Source organism: Haliaeetus albicilla, chromosome 23 (assembly GCF_947461875.1).
Source record: "Haliaeetus albicilla chromosome 23, bHalAlb1.1, whole genome shotgun sequence".
Lineage (NCBI taxonomy): Eukaryota > Metazoa > Chordata > Aves > Accipitriformes > Accipitridae > Haliaeetus > Haliaeetus albicilla.
In genome coordinates, this window is record NC_091505.1 from 15,731,852 (window position 1) to 15,745,970 (window position 14,119).

Genomic DNA, 14,119 nt, shown 5'->3' on the forward strand with positions numbered 1-14,119 from the left:
GGAGCACTCTCATGCTGGCATTTCTACCTGTACAGTCACGAAGAATCAGAGATGGCCATTGGCTTGGAGGAAGCTAAACAGGGAATGCGTTTTGCAAGTCCTCTGCTCTAAGAAATAGCAGAAATGGAAATAAACATTTGTGAGCATTACCAAAATACAGCTTATTTCCCTTGCTTGTAGTGATTTCTTGCCATTATCAGTCTCACCTACTGCTTATACTGGCTTTTAACCTCATCAGAGAAGCAAACTGTGACTCACACTGGCATGAAGTTCAGCCAGACAATTAACCCACTGTCCCTAATAGCTTTCCTGCTGTTGAGGAAGGTGCACTGTACAGTAAGAAGGAAAGCTGACTCATTGAACTACTTTGATATCCCTAAATTCATCAAAGCACTTGAGCGTGGGTTGCACTTCCCATTGGCACTAGACCGGTGCAAGCATAGCGCTGTGCTGAACGAGGGCTGAAACGATGGTTTTATCCTGGTCACATCCAGCAGCCTGCGAGCAAATGAGAGGCAAAATCACTGCTGCTTTTCAAACTGCAGATCTTGCTTTGGCCTCACATTATGCTTTTTATCCCAAGATGCAATTCTTTACTTCCCCCCACATAGGGGGAAAAAAATACTGGCCGGCCATGGAAGGTATACCAGACTAACAAAACTCCTGAAAACAGCTGCATCTGTGTGCTCAAAGTTAATGCTAGTGATTTGCAGAAGTTGGTATAGAGTAGGTATGTCATTTCTTATTAAATTGGCTGTCTTCTGAAATATTTAGTAAAAGCATTAGCTAGTTAAAGATGACAGACCTGTGCTCTCTGAATACGGAACCCTTTACATCAAATGAAGGAAATCCTTATTATGTCTCTTTCTGAAGTCAGACATTTTATCAGGATTTGGAGGCCAGTTTGTTCAGATGCATTGCCAGGAGGGAGCCCGAGCTGAGAAGGAGGATTAATCCCAGGTAGGCTCCCAGACAGCTGTCAGGATGGCACGGACGTCTGAATTGTCACTGAGTTATGTTGAAATCAAACCTATAAAGAAAGATCTAAAAAAATCCCCTCTGTATGGTTTTGTGTCCTGGCCCCAGAGGCAGTCCTAGGGTCAAGCCATGGTCTAAACTTTATTTGATATTATAAACTCTGCGTTCGAGCAGATGCCTTCTTTGTTCCAACTAAGGAACTGCTCAGCAGCCAGCTGTTATCTGAATAAGGCCACATCATTTTCAGTTCTGAATTTTAGTTTTCTCAAATGACCTGTATGTTTTGGCAGCTATTTCTCGTGCTAATGGATCTTTTTCAATTTCATCAAAACTAGGGAAAACCACCTGTTATGGTCACATGTTTATGCACTTTGTTATGAAACAGGTTTTTTGGAAAATATTTATTTTTACATTTAGAAGGTATTCATTTGGGGTCTGTGTTCGCTTGTGGGCTTATTTTCCAGTGTGGTGTTCATTCAACTGTTGTTTTATTAGTTGTTTACATAATGGGTGAAGGCTGACCCATAACCTGTATGAAAGAAATTAAAGGAGAGGCCACTGTCCTGCTGTTGTGCTGACATACAGAACATCAGTAAAAAGAATGTTTACTGGTGTGAATATTTTATTAGACTCTGGTTTCCTTTAGATAAAGTATTATGAAGAACTTGTATCTCAGAATTGTGTGAAGAGATCATATCTCTGTTGGAATTAAAATGCTGTAGGGAACCCAAAGTTGGTGATACAATTAAATTAATTGTACCATTGCCCCATTAACTGTCTGTATCACTCAATGTAAAAATTCCAGATGCAGCTACAGATGCTTAAACTGTGAGCAAAGAACATTACCGACCCTAGAAATTTTTCCTCTCAGCTGCAGTTTCCTTCAACTGTAGTTTTTGTCTCTGCCAATAAATGAGAAGATGAATGTAACACATGAATTCATAGAATGACAGACCTCACCAGAATAATTTGATATTTCCATAAGAGAAGAGAAGCTGCCTTTGGGACGGCAACAGTGTTCTCTATGTTTTCTTCTTAGCAAACGTCCCATTTTATTAGCAGGGTTGTTTTAAGTATAGTATGTGATAAAGCTGGCTCCTTGCATTTAAAATATTACTTAAATTATATTAGAGCAGCCTTTCCCTAGATCAGATAATTACATCCATTCTGGCTTTAAATTTGCTTCTTTCTTACAAGTCCTGTCAAGACTGCAAGTCTTTGCCATACTAGATAGAAAGGAAAATCTAACACAGATATTTAAAATTCTCAAAACAGCATAATGGGTGCAATTGTTTAATTTGCAATAATACACAGTCATATCAATTAATCACTGTAACTTATGAGGCAAGAACCAAAAGACCTTTTTCCACAATCGGAAGCATTGGCAGTGCTGCCCTTGAGACCAGCAGTTCCTCTAGCCAGGAAGCTTGGCTGCACGCGTGCGATCCCTTCTGTGGATGTGTTGGTAATCACTGAGGACCGCAGAGGGCCAAGCAAGACGTTCTGTACTTCTCAGGCATGATGGAGATTTTTAACATTCTTGGCTGTGTGACTCTCGAGGTGATATGGATGTCTCAGAGTCATTTGTCTGTGTAAATCTGAAAGAAATAAATTGGCAAAAAAAGAGAGAACATAGCTTTACACTTACTGATGTAGTATTTCAGGCTAAGAAATACTTTACTTCCTAGATAAGAGCAAGGGAAGAGAATAATTTAAATTCTTTCATTCCCTTGGGAATAATGCAATGCAGTAATGTTAAAACTGTATGTAATTGCTTTCTATTTTTGTAAAGCCTGTGGCAGCTATGAAACTTTAAAGTGAATACTGGAAAGTCTGGTTAGTATAAAATGCTTCAGTTGCAGTATGTTAATGGCGCAATGGGGGTTAAAAGACTTCTAGCAGTGGGCAAGGGTAGGCTTTTTTCCACAGCCCACAACAGTAGATTTCTCTGGAACGTGTGAAAGAATCCTCAAAAGCTGCAAAATCTTCAGAAAGTGACAGCTTTTGGGTAGGTCTTCTGGGTTGCTGTTTCCCATCACCTGCATGCTACTCTGAGTTACTCAGGGAAACCTGAGTGAACGCTGTTGTTGAGTATTGCACTCTTCTTCTCATTTTGAAAGGTCGAACCCTCACTTCTCGGGGAATTAGGTGAGACATCTCCTGGATTTTTGTCGTTGACCTTTCCGAGAGTCAGAGCACTACACAGAGCAGTAGATCAGTGTATGGCAGGGAACAGGTCCGTGGCAGCTAGAGGATGATCAAGAGGTGCTTCAGGCACGTGCTGTGTTACCATGTTAACTGCTGGGAGTTTATGCTTTGTACCGGGATTAAGATTCATTCAAACATAATGATTTCCTACCATTTTTAGTCCAATTCGTTCAAGACCTACTAGTAGTTAAAGCAAAGCATAAATGCAGTAACTATCAGGACCCTCAAAGGAGAAATACTACATGTATTTTAGTTTTTGGCCAAGCCAATGAACAATGTTAAAAAAGACTGTATTTGAACAGATAAGCATCTCTAGTTCTTATTCTGCACCTCTTAGCTCTGGGGTTTTTTTATATATATGCATATATATATGTGTGTGTATATATATATGTAAAAAGTCATCATGAGCCTAAAAGACAAAATATACCCTTATTCTTCCTGTGTGATTCTGAAGGGTGGTTTTTACCCTTTTATCCATCCCGATAGATATAAAGCACTGGCTAAACACAACAAATGTGTTCTGAAGCCCTTTGCAAATTCCTGTTCATGGTTGGAAAAGAAATGATTGCTGCAGCTTACTGTGAATTTGCCATGAAAAATTTCTGAAGCTACAGGGATGAATTTTACATAACTCTTCACCTTGTTGTGGTCTAAGCAGGTATTTTGTCACCCTTATTCCAGATTTGTCCCAAGTGTTACACTGCATATTCCCAGGAGGTGTCCTGAGGCAGATTGTGCTATAGAAGTATTAAATATGTACAAGCAATAGAAACTTTTTAAAATGTAAATATAGTGAGCCAGTTCATTTGTAGCGTGGAGTGTGTTTGTATGTGTACACACAACTCCTGTCTGCTCCAGCTTAGCACAAAAAGCTGGGTAAAGGTCATGAGATTTTGTTCGAGGCTTTGGGGAGAGGGAAGGGGGTTTGCATCAGCCTCCATCCATTCTGCGGTCTCATAGTTTCTTTGCAGCCGCAGGTTTATTTTTTTCAGTTCAGCCATTCTCCTACAGTCTGGACTAATTCTGTTTTACCATTCAACATAATTAATTTTGCTTCCATTTGCTGTGTTTTGGATTATTCAGTCACCTCCTGCTGCAGTGGCTAGTAATTTTGACTCTCATGCAGTGAACAGCACAATGACCACAATAACAGTGTTATACAACACTTTTTACCCATATGCATAAAACCTCTGACAAAAGTGATTAAATTTCATTGTTGCCATCTTTCTTGATGGAAAGTACAAAAAATTTAAGGGAACTCTCATCTGACAGAAAATTAGCTACACACAGAGATGGTCTGTGACTTTGCCAAAATGTTTTTGAGTTTCTGTATTTTGCTGCCAACAGTCTGTGCCCATCTCAGCTGTTCAGTGACACGCTGGAACTGTGGTTTGCTTTTTCATCCCAGTGCAGGAGATGAAATCCCACCTATGGACCATGACACCTGCTTAAATATGAGTGTTTGACCCATGTTTCCCGTGAAGAATGACAGCATCTCAGGTTCCATGGGATGCTATTCAGCGTTGGAGGCTGAAGTGATATACACAGGCATTCTGCAGAAGTTTCCTTCCAGGATTTCATACACAGTGGTTTTATCCTGATCAGAGCCAGAAGCTAACTCTGATCTAAAAGTAATATATTGCAATAGTATTCTATACACTTTTCTCTATTAATTTGTTCAGTGTAAACTTCTGACATCCACAGAATGCCTGAACACAAAAAAAATCTGCAGTTTGATTACACACTGGGTAAAGAAATACTGCCTTTTGTTCTGACCTGCTGGATTCATCTAATCCCTTCAGCGCTCTCCTGTCTGGTCTACCAGCCAGTGCATTAAATATATGACTGATTTTAAGGGCACAGAATAATTCAAGGTACAAACGTCAGAGTTTCTTACAAAGAATTTGGTTTTTCCTTACCCAGGTGTTTAGTACTGTTTCATTCTTTCTGGAGCCAAATTTGGACTGAGATGCATGCTTTCCATTGGAAATGCAATTACTAAAGCTTAGAAGTGCTGTGGTCCAAGAATTTATTTCACTCAGTCATCTGCACTTCTAAATATATGGTAATTGCTACTCTTTGTGTATGAAATGAGAGAAAATAGAACAAATTGGAGAAATGTTACCTTCTGCAGATAGAGTACTTCTGAGGATAAGATTGTTTTAAAGGTATAACATTGTTAACAGAATTGATTTTTAATTCTTGTTTGCATCTTGGCACAGTCACAGGGCACATTTCCTATGTTTTGTACATTTATTTGAAACAGAATTAGAATAAACTTTTCTCTTTTGTATAAATTACTGGCTTTGTAGGCTGTGTAGGTGTTTTTCAAATGCACACACCATGCTTACTTAAAAGTAATTGCATTTCAAGATAGGATATATATTATGCCCTTCCTATCAAGGTATAGTCATGCGTTACAAGCTGCCATTCTACAAATTTCCAGAGTGACATTTTATTACTGCAGATCATTTTAGGAGACTTCCTGAGAAAGTAAAATGTCTCCTCATATAACTGCCTTTTCAGGTAGGAGCATAACAGAGTGCCTTGGGACAGTAAAGACTAAAAGGATTAGCCATTAGGAGGGCTCTTATATCACCTTTATCTTCAAAGACATCCTAACAGTTTGCCCGGGCAGAAATTCTGGGCAACATTACTTTGATCTGTTGGTGGCTGTGGTTCCTGCAGCGCCAGGGCTGACAGCAGGCAACACCTACTAACCTCACACCATGGGTATGAACATTTACTGTCGTCTTTGCTTCTGCTAATTTTTTGGTCATAATGCTGTTGCCTAGTTCACATCAACAGCAGAAGTTGTTCCAGGGGGAATCAGTCATGGGAAGTGTTCGGGTAGCTTGAAGGAAGAAGTAAGAGAAGCTATTCATCATTCATTAATGCTGAAAAGGTGGTTGCTGTAGAAACCTTTTCCAGGTCTAGCAAATGTCAAGAATCAGTTTGCACCCACTGCAGCACCATAGATCAGATTGGAGATGCTCCCACGCACAGGGACGCTGGAGGCCTGGCGTTCCTTTCTGGAGACACCAGAGATTTCCTGGCCATCTGCCTGATGGGGGGAGCAGCCATCACCATCACCATCCCCCTGTGCAGAGACTGCTGCACTGTCACAATTGCCCCATGCATATTCACAGGGACCGCTTCATCCATCAGGGCACGCTCCCCAGTGCTTTTCTCTGGTCTTGTGCTCATAGCTCATTTCAGCCTGTATAAGAAAGCTGGCTCTGGCAACTCAGAGGCAGAGGTAGCAAGGGATAAAGCGTGACTGAATGTGTTTTAGCTTGGACTGGCAGCAAAAGCCTGGGGCTGTACAGGGAGCACGGCTACCACTTGAAGGAGATCAGACTTGTTCTTCCCTGGAGCATTCACTGAGGCATCATTGAAGACCCAGCAAATCAGAGCTAAAGCTCTGAGTTCAATTGCAGGTTGATAGCAACGATGTCCTAAGCTATTGCAAAGCGTGAACAAGAGCAGGAGGTGCAGAATTTAATCATAGCTTCATAAAGGGGCTGAGTCATAATTTAACCAAGTTCAATTCATTTCTACAGCAGAGGGGCCTTTTAAAGTAAAGATGCTCCAGCCACAAAGGGCTTTACTTATGTGCTGGTTTTGGCTGGGATAGAGTTAATTTTCTTCATAGTAGCTGGTATGGGGCTGTTTTGGATTTGTGCTGAAAACAGTGTTGATAATACAGGGATGTTTTCATTACTGCTGAGCAGTGCTTACACAGAGTGAAGGTCTTTTCTGCTTCTCACCCCACCCCACCAGCGAGGAGGCTGGGGGGACACAAGAAGGTGGGAGGGGACACAGCTGGGACAGCTGATCCCAACTGACCAAAGGGATATTCCAGACCATATGACATCATGCTCAGCATATAAAGCTGGGGGAAGAAGAAGGAAAGGGGGGACGTTCAGAGTGATGGTGTTTGTCTTCCCAAGTAAGCACTATGTGTGATGGAGCCCTGCCTTCCTGGAGATGGCTGAACACCTGCCTGCCAATGGGAAGTGGTGAATGAATTCCTTGTTTTGCTTTGCTTGTGTGTGCAGCTTTTGCTTTACCTAGTAAACTGTCTTTATCTCAACCGACAAGTTTTCTCACTTTTACTCTTCTGATTCTCTTCCCCATCCCACCAGGGGTGGGGAGTGAGTGAGCAGCTGTGTGGGGCTTAGTTGCTGGCCGCGGTTAAGTCTTGACAACTTAGTTCCCTTTGATAAGGACCTCTTAAATGCTTGCTGCTTTGGATTTCAGTCCAATTGCAGTCTGTCTAGTAGAGGTGGTGCAAACTTGCTGAAATAAATGGTTTATCTCCCCAGAGCTGAGGTCCTGTGTGTGGGTTTTGTGAGTTACTTGGCACTTCTTCTGTGGGTTTCCCATTGGTAAAATGAGCTAATGTGTCCATCTCGTTCTGCTGTGCTCTTTGTGAAGGGTTCCTGGGCTTCACTGAGACAATTCATAATAATTTGCTCTGGTTCAGTTCATCTCAGGTTTCTGCATGTAAGGTATCCTGGGTCTCTCTTGGCTGGGTAATTTGTTTCAAAATATGCTTTCTGAGACTAACATTTCTCCCTTTCCATTCGAGACCAGTAGGATGGAGCTGCATTGTTCTTAATATAACATTGATTCTGCAGAGTGATGTTTCTGATTGTTGGGGTAAACGTCAAGATTGCTTTAGATATCCATGTTCTGAATGAAGACACAAGAATATCTCATTATTCAACTATTATGAAGTCTCTCATGTTTTCAGCTTCTATCGATACTGTTGATTTATTTTGATAAGTGTGTTAGAAGCCCAGAGCTTGGAAGGACACGTTACTGATCTCACGCAATCCATTCTGGGCATTAACATAGGAGTATCAGTCACAAATCAATTTTCTCTGAACTTTAATTTGAATACCAGTGCTCCTTGAGGATCTTTCTGGGTCACTTCAGCACTGAGTAAACTGATAATAAATGCAGGCATCCAAATTAGCTGCGTGCCAGCTGCTGTCAGATGTAGCTATCTAGTCTGTTCAGTTTGCTGGCATACGTGTTTCTGTAAAGAGTAATACTCAGCTCTGTCTACCTTCAAAACGGTTTTCAAATTTCAGCCATTCAATCCCAGCTGCTCTGTAAGGAGGCAAGTATTCCTCTGTTATTAATGCACGCTGCCTGGGGAGAATATTTAAGGTGAAGTAGTGTCATTTAGCTAGTTGTTAGACTGTGTAGAAAAACTGTCTGCTACCTTTCTACTCAGCAGACAAACTGAGAAGTATATATCAAGAGAGCTTTAGAAAGCATCTGAGTGAAGTTAATGCCACATAGTGCTATGCAATCCATGAAAAGAATGTGATGAGGCAATTACAAATGAATGTAATATTTGATTTTTTAAAGATATGGGGGAAAGGTTCAGAGGGAGGAACTGAGCTAGAATGGTCACTTGGAGGCACTGCCAACTTAATGTTCCTTTGCTTTTAGTTACTGGTCATGGAAAACAGATGTGTGGGAAATGGCTACAGGTTTATGGAGTGTCTGGAGCCAGGGACTGCCTCGAGAGAGGTCCCACGAAAAGTTTCTTTGTCTACTCCACATGCACGTGCCCCTTACTGGTATCGTAGAGTTAACATATCCCAACGGTTTCTTAGAAACGATGGCCTAGCTTCCCAAATTATTTCCTTTTCTTTTTTCCTTTCATTTCTTTTCTCTCTATGTTTCAGATTATGCTTGGCCTTTGCCTAAACAGTTGTGCCCTATATGGATTTCCCTAGATGTGCTCTTTTCAACTGCATCTATTATGCATCTCTGTGCCATCTCTCTTGATCGGTATGTAGCAATACGCAATCCCATTGAGCACAGCCGCTTCAATTCCCGCACCAAGGCTATTATGAAAATTGCTGCAGTTTGGACCATATCCATAGGTAAGCAATGCGGCTCACGATCTTAACTGTGTCTTAATGAATAATAGTGTTACTCCAATTTTCATTTAGGATTTTTTAAGAGGATACTCAAATTAATTTACCTGGCCTGCATGCCTGAATATAATAAATGATTACTGGGAAATAGATGTCTTCCATTGCGGTTGGTCAGTGACCAGAATAAGCAGTCATTTTTCAGAATACCACCGCTTTCAATGCTGAAGCATTGCTGCTGTGTACATATCAATATGCCGATAATGACGGTAACACAGACAAATGGTACTATAAAACTGCTGTGTAAACAAAGCAGAAAATAGCATTAGCAAAGACTCTGGAAGGAAAAAGCAGCCAGTACAAATGATATGTCTACACTGCAGTTAAACTCACTCAAATTCTGGTGGTGGTTTAAGTAAAGCAGCACAGAATGGAAGGCAGGCTAACAGCGAGATATTTACTGCTCTTGCGCAGGCTTTATAGCCTATATTGTACTCTGCCACAGCTGGATTGCTCCTAGTACTGAGCTAGCAAGTTTGAAGTCATAGTAAATGAGGACTGGACATAAAAGAACACACTTTTGTATCACTTTGATAGAAGGCAATAAACACAGCAGCAGTAAAATAAGGAAGAAAAGGCAAAATGATAGCAAGATGACTCTAATATCAGGAATTTTATGTGAAGAAAAACATTTTTGGGGGAATTCTTTCAAGGTGCTTTATAGAAGAGATATTTGGGCCAGCGTCAGAAGAATTGTACAACCACTTCCCTCTGCTGTATTGCCTTTTTTTCTTGAATAAAATGCAGTCCTACAAAGATTTAACATTTAACTTTTCTTTTATAAAGCGGTTGTCACTTTCAGTGCTGTACTGCAAGGAAAAGCATGTTTCAGGTGCTTGAACTTCTCTTGAGTTTTGCCTGCTTTGGAAGTGGAATATAATACTGGATGTCTGTGTGCTGCATGGGCTACTTTTGAAGAAGCTTGCCATGGAAAAAGGCTATGGAAAAAGAAAAAAAAATAGGGAAACATACCTTCTCTCCTCATGAATATAACAAGAACACCTGTTAGAAGCAAATTTTCATGTGCCATAGGCCTGCTACAGTTCCTCTAGGTAATACAGTGACATTTCATTTGGTTTAATCAATTCATTTAAGATTTCTTTTTTAAATTATTATTTTAAACTCTGTGCTGCCTGTTTGGCATAGGAAAGAAAGCTGCTGAACTCAGTGCATAAGCAGTCACATGTGAACGTGCGGGATACTTGGGCTTGATTTGCATGGACAGTTCAGAGTCGGCGCAGAATCTGTGCCCTGTGTTGCACTGTAACACAGAGGGAGCAGCCGGTGTCCCCCCCTAGCAGAGCCATATAAATCTGTCAGCAGCAGTAAGTAGCACATTGCAAAACCTGGGCAATAAGACTGTTCTGCTTCCATTTCTGAAGCTAACTTGCAGATTTTTGCCTGTGCTACCTTACATGTTGCAGACATATCCTTAGAAATTCTGGCTAGCGCTGAATGTGGCTGCCTGCACAAGCACCTTGAGGGCTGTTGTGGTTTGGATTATGCATCCAAGGAATAAAGTAAGGCAATGAGTACCTCATACATGGTTCACTGAGTAAGCAGACTAGTAAGCAAATCTGGGGCCTGACCAAACAGATGTAAAGACAGCCATAGACCTACGTCTTCCTGGAGTTACTGGGTGGGGAATGGGCTTAGGATGATGGAAAATAGGAACATTATGGGCTCTACTGTCCCCCAAGGACAAAAGTACCCAAGCTAGGATAGGCAAGGTGACTTTGTGCTGCTCTAGAGTGCAAACACTTCACCCCTGCCCAGCTTTCTCAGGTGATTTTATTATTGATCCTGTTATTTATAATAGGATGTGAAACAGGTGAAATAACAAACACTAGAAGAAATAGCTTGGAAAGGAGATGGAATGGCACTTTTCTTTTGCAGGCACATGGCTCATCAGCCTTCACTAAGGCAATGGGTGCTGCATTTATTCCCCAGCATCCAAAAGTCTTTAGGAGGAAGCTGTGAGCAGTCACTCAGCGGGACATCTGCAGTGCACAGTGCTTTTAGGGACTGCCCCAGGTAGCGCTTCCCTCCCCAGGCTGGGAAAGGAGATACGTTACAGCTGTACCTGCGTGCCCTCCTTTGCTGGGAGCATAGCTGAGAGGGTGTAAAGCATGTCTGGACTTCGTTTATGTCTTGTTCATTCTCTTTGATGCAGATACAGCTGGTCCAGGGGAGTCTTTGCTTGCATCCCTTTTTTTGAAGACAGGCAGAACCGATACTCCCCAGAGAGTCTGTTCAGGGCACTGAAATGCTGTTGGATTTCCACCCTCCCCAGCGCATGCAGTAGGGCTTACCCATTTACTTGTGCTTTCCTCCAGAAGGTTGCATTAAATGGAGAAAGAAAAGTACTCTTGGTGTGTATCTAGCTTATTTTAGAGTAACTGGTTTTACTTCATAAATGAATTTAGAAATGTGACAGACACAGGAATAAACTGAACATGGAATGAAAGAGAAGGACTCGCCCAAAGTGCATTGTTGCTGTCTTCTGGCTCTTACCTGTCACTTGGAAAGGCCTGATGAAATCCCATGCAATTTTCAAGAGGATGAAATAGGTTAAGTAAATTCATCCTCCCTTCAGTATTAAGTATCACAAAAGAATTTGTGCATTTCTGTACCTGATTAAGCATCAAATTCAAAGCAGCCCTTATGTGCAGGCTGGTCAGTTTGCATTTTCTAAATCCTGCTTCAGTTGGACTGAAGAAACTTTTAAAAGCATCCCATGTAAAGAATCCTGAATTCAGTTCCTGAATCAGAACTTAAAATAGGAAGTAAAAAGCATGTAATTTATCTTAATTTAGTAGCTTTTGCGTTCCATTTTCCTGAAATGTTAATGCTGACAGCAAAACATATAATAGAGGTTCTTTGCTCATTGAGCTATGAATTTGGCAGGTTACACAAGCCTAAACCTATGATTAGGTTTTTAAGCAGGGGAACATAACAGAGTCCTCCTGTCTGTTGACAATTGCTTTATGAATGGGTCTTTTCCAAAGTGCTCTTTGTTCCAGAGTAAAGTACATCACAGCCAGTTGTCCTGTGTTTTAGCAAATGTAACCTGAGCAAGACTTTTTGTGTTCAGTTAGAGAAAAAGTGGGTGCTGTGAAGTGCTGGGCTTTTAAAAATGAGTTTTGTGATAGATAGCACTGTGCTGAGGCTGGAAATAGAAATGTAGGCAACAGAAATATCCACACAATTGAAAATGAAAATAAATCATAGATGTGAGCTTGCTGGCAGAATCTGATGTTTCAAGACTTCAGACTTTGGACAGTTACAAGTGCAAAGGTTTTCACGAGTAATATGTGGACTTAACCATCTCACCGGACTACCTGTATTCTGCTCTGAGGAAGGTGGCTTTGGGCCACCCTGGCCAGGAAAGGAGATCCCCATGCAGCTCTTGGCAGGAGTGATGAGGAGCTAGGCAAACTCTAAATGCACACCGTATAAAGTGTTAACTGGGTAATATTAATATAAAAAAAAATCACATTGGAAATGTGAATGAAAGAACTTCAGTGATGTGGAAGGGTGCATAAACATTGCTTCTGATATGAAAATAAGTAAAACATTTTAACTCTGAAGCTCCTCGTTGCCCAGCTGTGTGCCTGCTAGCACAAAAGGGGTTTTCCTCTGCTTGCCAGAAAGTTCAATGTATGGTCATTTACTAGAGAGCGCCAAAATTACACATGCTACCAATTTCCCAGCTCACAGTTTTACATCCTTAGCAACAGTGTAAATTCAATTTACTTAAGTGACTGAGATAAGGCCACCCTTTAAATTCTGCTCTTTGTATCAGTGCCATAAGCAGACCCCACATGTCTTTTGTTTGTTTGTTTGAAAACAGAATAAGTGACAAAAAAGGAAATGCACTGTTGAATTATGGTAATACCATGATATGTGTTTCTTTTCATTCTCTCTCTGACTCACTAAAGATATTATAATTTTGATTTCAGGTAGATATCCAGGGTTTGTATATATAATAAACCATTCAACTTTTAAAAACTAATTTTACATCCCCATTTAACTTTCGTACTATTTCATTGTTTTATTGAGGAGATCTATTTATAGAAGTATGAAAGACACGTGCTGCAAGGAGCAGTAAATGCTCATCTCAGATTAAGTGATCTTATGTCTAACAGATTTTTGCTTCTGCCCTGAGTGTTCCTCTCTCACACAGGCTGAGCAGCCCCCTGCATCCAAGCTGTCCTAATGATGTCCTTAAAGAGCCTCCAGGTATCAGTTAAGCCGTCCCCTATCTCACTGGGGATAATTCCAGTGGGAAATGATATTCAGCTTGAGGAATGTGCTTGGAGTGGCACCACTGATATTAAAAGGAATTGTAGCTTCCCTAAAGGCTAAGAGGAGTTTGTGCATGGAGGTAAAGGGGCACTGGAGTAATTCACGTAGCTTCCCTTGGGTCATGGTTTTAGAGCATGTTTAGGGTTTTGAATTGCATTTCTGCCCATAGGTGTATCTCTGGGATCAGTGACTTTCTCAGCGAGGCATTTGTTTGTTCCCATGGCATGCTTGCTGATGAGATGTGTTTGCTCCTGAGCACTCTCTGTTCAGTGCGGGGCAGTAATTGCTCCTGAGAGACTGTACTTTGGGATAGGAGCACACACCCATGAATTTCTTGGCAGGCTTCAGGGTCTGGTTAGCAAACAAACTTTTGGACATGTTTCTTGGAAAAAAATGGCAAAAACACTGCTAGTGGAGAAGACAACAAATGGAAGGTCAGAATGTGTTACCAGAATTTTGCTCAAACATTTCCCACCAAGCAGGCTGGTTCTGTTTGTGGCTCATCATTTGGAGACAAGGAAGCAGTGTTAAGACAACTATCACTGGCAAAGCAAAGGTTAGACAGGCACCCTTCACCCCCTGGAAAAGTGTACAAATTCCTGGTTACGAGCACTGCTTTGGTAGAAGGACAGTAACACTATTGCTGAGAAAAATGGTTGCATGTT

The 14,119-nt window shown here is 41.2% G+C and overlaps 1 protein-coding gene across 1 annotated transcript in view; it reads left to right on the top strand.

The window, feature by feature from the left end:
* Positions 1-14,119, top strand: part of HTR2C (5-hydroxytryptamine receptor 2C) — a 150,350-nt gene that overhangs the window by 125,398 nt on the left and 10,833 nt on the right. Inside the window, exon 5 of the mRNA XM_069811357.1 lies at positions 8,895-9,095. Within this exon, the coding sequence (XP_069667458.1) occupies positions 8,895-9,095 (201 nt within the window). The remainder of the gene's footprint in view (positions 1-8,894; positions 9,096-14,119) is intronic.